This window comes from Myotis daubentonii, chromosome 2 (assembly GCF_963259705.1).
Source record: "Myotis daubentonii chromosome 2, mMyoDau2.1, whole genome shotgun sequence".
Taxonomy (NCBI): domain Eukaryota; kingdom Metazoa; phylum Chordata; class Mammalia; order Chiroptera; family Vespertilionidae; genus Myotis; species Myotis daubentonii.
Genome location: NC_081841.1, coordinates 8,768,601 through 8,777,897, shown reverse-complemented (window position 1 = coordinate 8,777,897; position 9,297 = coordinate 8,768,601). Strand labels below are relative to the sequence as shown.

At 59.8% G+C, this 9,297-nt stretch overlaps 1 protein-coding gene across 1 annotated transcript in view; it reads right to left on the bottom strand.

Moving 5' to 3' along the window:
* Positions 1-283: 283 nt before the first annotated feature.
* Positions 284-9,297, bottom strand: part of MYH9 (myosin heavy chain 9) — an 86,755-nt gene continuing 77,741 nt past the window's right edge. Inside the window, exons 31-41 of the mRNA XM_059681662.1 lie at positions 8,087-8,335; positions 6,564-6,776; positions 6,229-6,441; positions 5,754-5,915; positions 4,964-5,092; positions 4,038-4,126; positions 3,825-3,948; positions 3,406-3,614; positions 2,730-2,838; positions 2,460-2,632; positions 284-1,603 (exon numbers count right to left, since the gene is read on the bottom strand). Of these exons, the coding sequence (XP_059537645.1) occupies positions 1,486-1,603; positions 2,460-2,632; positions 2,730-2,838; positions 3,406-3,614; positions 3,825-3,948; positions 4,038-4,126; positions 4,964-5,092; positions 5,754-5,915; positions 6,229-6,441; positions 6,564-6,776; positions 8,087-8,335 (1,788 nt within the window). The 3' untranslated portion in view covers positions 284-1,485. The remainder of the gene's footprint in view (positions 1,604-2,459; positions 2,633-2,729; positions 2,839-3,405; positions 3,615-3,824; positions 3,949-4,037; positions 4,127-4,963; positions 5,093-5,753; positions 5,916-6,228; positions 6,442-6,563; positions 6,777-8,086; positions 8,336-9,297) is intronic.

Genomic DNA, 9,297 nt, shown 5'->3' with positions numbered 1-9,297 from the left:
CAAACACAGCACAGTGCCTCCGGCCCTCGCTGCGCACAGACTCCACAGACACAGGCTCATAGCACATGGACTCTTTATTGTGACGCTCAGTGGAAACCTCTGGAACCAGCTTCCTGTAGTGGTGACAGCTGCAGCACATGCTAAGGCACTTTTACTCTAGAAAAAAGGGTGGGGTGCGAGTTCATTCACTCCTTTGTGACAGCAACTGGGACCTGAATTCAGAGCTTTGGAGGCATATGTAGCTTTTACACAGCTTCATGATTTGTGGACTTTGTTTCTTTAAAAAAAACACCTTCTTTGCCATAAGTAAGTCTAAATGCAGCATATACATAACAGTTAGGAATACAGGGAAATCAGCAACCAGTGCAGACCAGTGTAGGACACGCTCCTCTTCTAAACAGGCTCCAAAGGAAGGCAGTGACGAAGACCGGGGGCTTTACCATTTATTAAAGGGGGAAGAAAACCTTTTACTTTTCTCCTTTCAAAAACATCTGTGCAGATGGTGGGTTTCTCAATGCGACCGAGTCAACGGTGCCGATCAACGACCCTCGGGCCCAGTCCTGGAGTAGGTCAAGGTCGTGTGGGAGGGTCACTGGCCCCGTCTGATGCCCTGGCTGTCAGATCTGGGACAGTCCCTTAACCATTAAATATATTTGGTCCCCAAGAGTGTTGGGAGAAGCCACTGCTGGCCTTTCCAGCTTGCCCCTAGGCCCTGTCTGCGGGCCCCCGGCCTGGCTGTGGCAGGGCAAGCTGCCCTCCGCAAAGGAGGGGAAGGGGTCATCATTGCACTTGAGACGTTCTAGAATCAGGAAGGGGACAGTGCGCTGCCCGGTGGGGGTGGGGAGGAACGATCCCCCCTCCCCCAGCATTCTGTGCCCTGCACAGAGGTGGCGACCCTGGGCCTGCTCTGGCCGAACCACCCAGAGCCCACGGGAGGGGGCCGGTGGGCAGAGGGTGTGAGGTCACCGCGTGTGATTGCCAACAGCAAAGAAGGGGGTGGGGAAGAGCTGGTGGCAGGGGGGGTAAGGTGACGATTCTTCTGGGGTGTTGGGCTATCAAAACTCCTTAGTCTGAAGAAAAATAGATTCGTAGAAAACTCTCTTGCCCGTCCCCGGCGGCTGCCCTTCTGGCCTCACCACCTTGCGCTTTTGGCAAGAGGAGGCTGAAGACCCTGCAGGCCACTCTGTCCCCAGCCAGGGGCCCGGGGCCCTGACTCTTTGGTATCAGATTCTCGGGGTGGGAGGGGGGGTGGGGAAGCGAGGGCAGGCGAGGGGAGGGCGGCAGCAGAGAAGCCAGAGGCCCTCACAGGCGGGGCAGGGGGAGGCACAGGCCTGAGGTCCCCTGGCCTGGTGACAGGGGCTGGGGTCACGGTCACAGCAGTCCCAAGGAGGTGAGGGGTGCTGCGGGGGCTAGAAAGGGGAGGCGGAGTCATCCGTTGGTCGTTCGGTCTGTCTGTCTGTCCTTCTGGGGCAGAAGGCAGAGAGGTTATTCGGCAGCTTTGGCCTCTGCCCCGTCGGCTTTGCCGTCCACCTCGTCGTCCGAGCACTCGCCAGTGCCTTTCCTCGCCATCCGGCGGGGCACAACAAAGGGCAGGTCCCCGCGCCTGCAGGCAGAGGCAGAGGGTCAGAGACACCACAGCGGCCCCTAGAGGCAAATGGGCGCCTAACATCCCACAGGAGAAGCCATGCTGGCCTCTGGGGCCATGGCCTCCACACAGGCCAGGCCGGCTCTCAGGGAGCAGGTGGTTAAAGTGGAAGCAAAACCCACCAGGAAATCAGGACAGATGACAAGGGGGAAAGGCACTAGAAGAGATGGAGTCGCCTTCCGCAACATGCCTCCCTTTCCTCAAACTTAGTATAAAACAGAGACGGAGATACAGGAACGCAGCGTGGGAAGCCAGCACCTTCCTCCCACCTCGTGTAAGAATGTAGTATTCAATTAAAAAAAAGCAGTATCCAATGCTGACTAAAGGTCGGCTCTTGTGGACTGCATGCGTGAAAAAGGACTGCCGTGAACAGCAGGCAGCGATGAGACTGGGGAGCCTCCCCGCAGCCGCTTCAGCCTTGAATGCTCGCTCTCCCTCCAGAAGCGCGAGAGGCCCTCTGCCCTGCAGGTGCGGTGAGAGGGCAGCAGCTGCGTTCAGCAAGCGCTCACGGCACCGAGCATGGGCCAGACCCGCAGCTGCCTCGCACCTTCTAGTTCCAAACGTCCAGCATGGGACCCTTGCCGCCGGATTGGGAGCGGCCGCGGGAGCAGACTTTGTAGAAGGGATGGAGTAAGTGACCTAGACTTCAATGCCCATCCACAAGGCGGGGCCAGAGCCCAGAGGGCAAGCAGAACCCGGGGCAGGGCCCTGACGCCACTTCCTCGGCCTCCAGGGCTGTGCTCACTGACTCAGAGAACGAACTCACTTGCGAAAGCAGAAATGACGGGAAGGGGCCGGGGGAGGCAGGGCTCACCTGAGCTTGTTCTTGAGGGAGCTGACCTCCCGGTTCATGGCGTCCGCGGTCTCGGTGGCGTCCTCCAGCTCGCGCTGCAGTTTCCTGCGGGAGGCGTTGGCCCGCTGGGCCTCCTCCTCGGCCTCCTCCAGCTGCCGCTTGAGCTGCTTCAGGCGGGTGGACGCCTTGTCAGCCTGTGGGGATGTGTGGCCAGTGGCCATGGTTAGGCGTCCTGGGTGAGTGTGGTCTGTACGGCCTCTGGCCAGCCCACCGCTCTGCCCACAAACACACCTGGTCCTTGAACTGCTCGGCGTTCCTGCGCTCATCATCCACCTGCAGCAACACGTCCTTCAGCTTCTTCTCGGCCCGGCGCACCTGCTTGCAGGCCGCCTGGCGCTCCCTGCCAGGCACAGACAGCGTGGCTTAGGGGGACACCCTCCTTCAGGGGGTCCGGCCACACCACAGGCTGGACCACCCACTCCTGGCCTCACTGCTACTTCCCCCCAGGGGGGCCTTGGTGCTAAGGCGGCCCCTCTTTACTGGACACCCACTGTGAGCTTTGGCTTCTGGGAGGCACTTTAATTGGCCCCATTTCAGAGATGGGGAAACTGGGCCTCCGAGAAGAAAAGGGACACATCTCAGAGCATATGTGGCCCTAGGAAAAGGGAAAATTGAGATTGGGGACCCAATGGGACCCCCATTATCTCCCAACAAGTCTCTGCCTTGCTGAGCCCAGACTGTGCCCAGGTGGTTGTGAATGTCTACCTCTCTCTCTGAGGCAGCCTAACAGACAGCCACACCCTCAACTTCAGAGGTGGGCCAAGGGCTCCTCAAGCTCTTCAGACCCCAGGGAAACGGAGGAGAGCCCGTCGGGAGGGGGAGATGAGCCGCAGGGACAGGACGCTGGTTCCTGACTATACCCAGAGGGGCCTGAAGCTTGCTCAGGTGACGGGAGAGGGAGACCTACTTCGTCTCGTTGTCCAGCTGCTCCTCCAGCTGCGCGATCTTGGCCTCCAGGGCAGTGATGGAGGCCTTGTACTTGGACTTGACTGTGCCCTCCATCTCCTGCAGCTTCACCTTGAGCTCCTTGTTCTGGCGCTCCATCTGCTGCCTGGCGTTCTCGTTCTTCTGGGCGTGGCTGCGCTCGAGGTTCAGGTCTGTGTTGATCTGATCGATCTGTGGGAAGAAGGGCTCGTGAAGGGAGGGAGGCTGGGGACAGACCCCACAGATCCCCTTATAACACCAGGTCCCCCAAACTTAGCAGGGCCAGGACATGCCCCCTAAGCAATCAGGAAGCTGCCGGCTTGGCCGAGGTGGCGCTCAGGACCCACAGCCCGAGCACGGTGCGGTGCCGAGGGAGCGCCCAGGCAGCCCAGCCCTGCCCACCTGTAGGTTGGCCTTCTTCAGCCTGTCGTTCACCAGCTCCGTGTTGCCCTGCTCCTCCTCCAGCTCCTCCTCCAGCTGGGCAATGCGAGCCTCCAGGCGCCGCTTCTCCTCCAATGCCAGGGCTCTGGGGAGGCCGGGGAGGAGTGAGAAGGGGCCAGTCTCAGAGGGGGTGTACCCCCCACAACACCCACCTTTACTTAGTGGCTCGCTCACCCTTTGCCGCTGCTGTTGGCAATCTCGTCGGCCAGCTCGTCCCGCTCCTGCTGGGCCTGACGCTTGGCACGCTCTGCAGCTGCCAGTTCCTGCCACGAGAATCCAGAGTGTGACCCGCTGGCAGCCCGCTGCCCTGAAAGGCCACCCCTTCCCTTCCTGGTCCTCTGCAGTGCCATCCTCCCCAAGACCCTGGCGCCCCCTCCAACCCCCTTCTGGGCCTGCCTCCTCCATGAGGTCCTTTCTCATGAGCCCCTCTGGCTCACAGGGCTGATTGCTCCCTCAGAGGTCTCAGATTATGCACCACAGGTTTAAAGAGCATCTAAGTGCTCGGAACCAGGCCTGGAGCGATGGATGTGGGGAATAATAAGAAACCGGTGGCCTAACGGGGCATGCCGGACCCTCTTCATCCCGGGTAGACCAGATATCAGGAGGGACGAGCTAGAGATGCGAGTTAGGACCCGGGTGTGAGGGCTCTGAAAGCCAGGTGGAGGAGAGGGGATTGACTCCCAGGGTGAGGGGCCATGGACAGAGGCCCTCATGTGACCATGGAGGGAAGGATCCCACCCAGGCCCAGGCAGGAGAGCAGTCAATTAGCAAGAGCGGATGAGGACCTGCCTGCATGCCTGGCCCCCACTGCAGAAGACTGCCCAGACCCTGAGGAATCTATGTGCCTCGTTGTGATAGACAAGGGGTCACTCGGCCCACAGCCTCTGGGCGGGACCTCTCTTGGCCAGGAGGCCATTCACAGTGAGAGGTGGAGGTTACAAACTGAAATCCTGCAGGGAATTCTTTCATAAAGACCCACCCCAACTAAATCCTGGAGTTCCCCTGGCTTATCTTCAACCCTGACCAACAAGAGCCCAGTGGAGGCCCTGCACTGCCACCTGCTGGCCAGAGACCCAGATCGACCCTTTGGCCCTGATCACCTCCTGCAGCTGAATCATCTCCGCCTCCATGCTCTTCAGCTTCTTCTCGTTCTCCTTGGCCTGCGCCAGGATCTCCTCGCGGGAGGCCCGCGTGTCATCCAGCTCGCGCATGTAGTCCTTCATCTGGGCCTGTGTGGGGAGGAGACGCTTGGTACCTCCACCCTGACCCCAGTGGCCACTCATGTCCTGCCCACCCCACCTCCAACCTCCCACTCCCTCCAAGGGACAACCACCAACAGCACCTTGTGGCTGCCCTTTTCCTTGACACCACAGGGAACAAGCTTAACTAAAAGGGCAAAACAGTAACCAAAGACAAAATGTTCCTTTACCCGGCGCCATTTTATACTTATTGACCGCCAGGATCTACGAAGCCTACCCTGGGCAGCGTCCGTCACCGTGTCCATAGGACCCTCGTGGCTCGTGTTTCACTTCCTACAACTGCCTGTTGGCTTGAATCCTGTGCTCCGGGACCATCCCCCACCCCACCCCCGACACCTGCTACTCTGCCAGGTTATCCTGACCACACGCAGGAGCACATTTCCTGTCTCTTCGCCTGCGTCTGTTTTAATCCTACAGATCGTGGTCAAGTACCTTTCAGACTGTTTGTTCCCACTCAACCGCTGGGCCTGAGTCTCCGTCTGTGAGACGGGCTGAGGGCACCAAGACCCTCCTGGGACAGGGGAAGGCGGCACATCCGCATTCACGGGCCACCCCACTAGCCTCCCAGCCTCACGCTGATCCCGGCACCTCCGTGTGCGGCCAGATCTGCTGTGGTTGGGCCTGACCTCACCTGCAGCTTCCGCAGCTGTTTGATGGCCTCGTCGCGGTTCTTGTTGGCCGAGTCGATGTGGGCCTCCAGGTCCTTCAGGTCCAGCTCCAGCTTCTTCCGAGCGGCCACGGCCAGTGAGCGCTGCTTCCTTTCGTCTTCCAGCTCTGCCTCCATCTCCCGCACCTGGGGGGAATGCCAACAGCTCAGGAGGCCAGACCACACACAGACCCGACGCCAGCTCTGAACCCAGGTGGGTTTGGCCTAGCTCTGTGGATCCACAGGGCTCAGGGGCCATGATCATGATATGATCACTCATTCCTCCACTTCCCCAGGACAGAGGACGGGAAGACATGGCCAGGGAGCCTTCCACCATCCAGGTAGAGGAAGGAGAGAGAGAGGATGTCTGCTGGAAACCTGGCGGGGTGGGGGATTCCATGCCCACCTCTGCCCAGAGGCCAAGAAGGCCCTGACCCTGGAGGAGAAGGGCCATACGCACCTGTCTGACCAGCTGCTTCTTCTTCTCCTCGCTCTGCTCGTCCCGGCCCTGCAGGTCCCGCTCGAACTGGGCCTTCATGGCCTGCAGGTTCACCTCCAGCCGCAGCTTGGCATCCTCGGTGGCCTGAAGCTCATCCTCCAGCTCCTCCAGCTGGGTCTTCATCTCCTCCACCTGCTGCTCCAGGGCCCGCTTAGACTTCTCCAGCTCGTGGACCTGCCACCGAGGGCACCCGAGTCAGGAGCAGAGGGACAAGAGGTCCCCGAGGCTCAGTGTCCGATCCCCCACTAATCCTCGGTGCTGCCCCCGCACCCCACTCGGCCCCTCCCGGCACTCACACTCTTGCCCACGTCGTCCTTGGAGCTCATGAGGTCCTCCATCTCCGTGCGGAACTGCTTGTTGAGCCGCTCCAGCTCTGCCTTCTGCTCCATGGCCTCCTCCAGGGCCCGGGCCAGGGACAGCGCCTTGGTCTCCTTCTCTCGGGCCTCCGCCTCTGCCCTGTCACGCTCCTCCGCATACTTGGCAGAGACGGTCTTCTCCTCCGCCAGGAGCTGGAAAAGAGATGGGCGCCATGAGACTCGAGCAGCGGGCTCTTAGAAAGAGCTCAGAACCTGCGGACCCAGGCAGGTAGCACGGGCAGACTGGAGGAAGGTCCAGCGCTGGCTCTGAGGGGAGGGGCACCAGGAAGAGCAAGCACAAGCTGCTGCCTGGGCAACCCAGCTCCTCCCAGGGTGACAGGCACCGTCCCGTGTGTAACCGAGGAGGGCAGAGATCGCCTCTGCCAGCAGGATTTAGGTCCTCGTTTTGTCACTTACTAATGGTTCTGTCCCACAGCTCCCTCCATGGGAACCCACAGCTCCCTCCATAAGACCCACAGGAAACATGGCCGCTCAGGCCTGGGAAGGCTTTGTTCTCCTGAACGACCTGAAGGGGGTGACTCTGGCTGGTGTGGCCTCGCCCAAGGACGTGAGTTTAAACCCCCTGGTGCCCATTCTTCACGTGGGCCTACCCTTGCTGAGCCTTATTGTCCCACCTTCCCATTCCCTCTGCCCCATCCCTCATTTACTCCATGGACCTATTTCTTAAAGGACCAGCAAGTAAGCGCTTTAGACTTTGCAGGCTGTGTGTATGTAGCCACTGCCTGACTCTGTGCTGATAGCAGGAAAGCAGCCAGAGATGCCAGACGAAGCGGCCTGGCTGAGCGCAATGCGCCATCCGCCACAGCGGCATGAGGCCGGGGAGCTGAGCCCTGATTTCTCCCATTTTCTATCCCAGCCCACTGACGGCCCGCTATATGCTGCCTCAGGTCCTTTAGAATGAGGAAGAGGCATGAACACATGCATTAAAAAATCAGTTCGTTATAGAAAATATGAAAAACATAAGAAATAGAAAGCGGGAAAGTCACTCCTATCAAATGAAGATGCCCTGCTCCGAGCACTTTCCTTTTGTTGTTGTTGTTGTTAATTCTCACCCGAGGATATTTTTTCCGTTGATTTTTAGAAAGAGTGGAAGGGAGGGGGCGAGACATGGAAAGAGAAACATCAATGTGAGAGAAACACATCAACTGGTTGCCTCCCGCACACGCCCCTACGGTGGGCCGAGACTGAGCCTGCACCTGAGATACATGCCCTTGACCGGAATCATGACCTTTCAGTCTGCAGGCCACTGCGCTAGCCACTGAGCCAAGCCGGCTAGGGCCAAGCCCGTTCTCGCCAGGCCCCTCAACAAGTGGGAAGCCCACACCTCTGAGCGCCTGCTGCTAGTGACGGGATCCCAGGGCTCCCTCGGTGTCCGCGGCCGGGGCCTGAAGCCCCAGCGTTTGCAGAAGAAAGGAAACGAGGAGCAGGCGGACGGCACACACCTGGTCAAACTTCTTCTGCTTCTTCTCCAGGTTGGAGACGCTCTGCCGCTGGTGGTCCAGGTCCACGAGCAGGTCGTCCAGCTCCTGCTGCAGCCGCGTCTTGGTCTTCTCCAGCTTGTCGTAGGCGGCCACCTTCTCCTCATAGCGCTGGCTCAGCCCCTCCAGGTCCTTCTGCAGCTTCCTCTTGGCTTCCTCGGCAGTCTCCAGGCACCCCACACCATCATCCATCTTCTTCCTCATGTCGGTCACCTGGGCAGGAGCAAGGAGTAAGGAGACACCCAAGATGGCACCTGTGCCCGAGCCGGCTGGGACTGGCCTGCTACCTCATGAATGGAGGCCAGGAAGCCACCAGTTATGGAGCCCTCCCTCTTCCACCGGCAAGAGAAGCCGAGTTTCTGCAGAGAGTGTCTGCCGTGGACATGGAGTGGAGCGCAGGCCAGCTCTGCAGGGCCTCTCCACTGTGACCTACCCCTTACAGGGGCTCACCCAGAGGCGAGCATCTTCGTCACCTGCCCCAGGCAGCAGGGCCAGTGCCCTCTGGGGAATTGGTGTGCGGGAGCCAGGAGGACCCAGACACCGTCCTGCAGCCTCCTCCTTGCACCTGGACACAGAGCTGCCATCACGCGCATGTGCTGGCCACTCTTTCCCCCAGACCGCGGAGCGGACCGTGCACCCATGCTGAGCTCAGGGCAGGCCTCCTGACCGGGCACATTTAAGTCCCAAGACAGGACCTAGAACAGGGCTCTTGATCGGGTTTGGGTGTGGGTCCTCTGACAGTCTAGAGCAGACTAGGAACTCCTCGTCATAACGTCCTGATACACATAGAACGTATGGACTATCAAGAACGCCAGTACAGGAATGTGGCGATGCTCAGGTATTTAAAAAACTGGTTGTGCCCCAAGTGCTTCTTCATTAGCACATCACACAGCAGCCTCCTGAAGCGCCAGGAGCACAGTGACGTCCCTGAAGCCACGCCGTGGCCTGGCCATGGGGACTGGGTTCTAATGAGTAAGGCCACAGGCACTGTGACCGCCATGGCTGGCTGTCCCCTGGCATAAGGATGAAAATGCTAGATGTCAGCTAGACACTGGAGAGGATACAGGTGTCCAGCCTCCTCCCTCCAAGTTCACGGGTCCCTGAATTCTACCTGGGGACCCTGGGCTAAGAGCCCTGGGCTGGAGAGGGCAGGAGCTCCCTGAGGAAGGGCACCC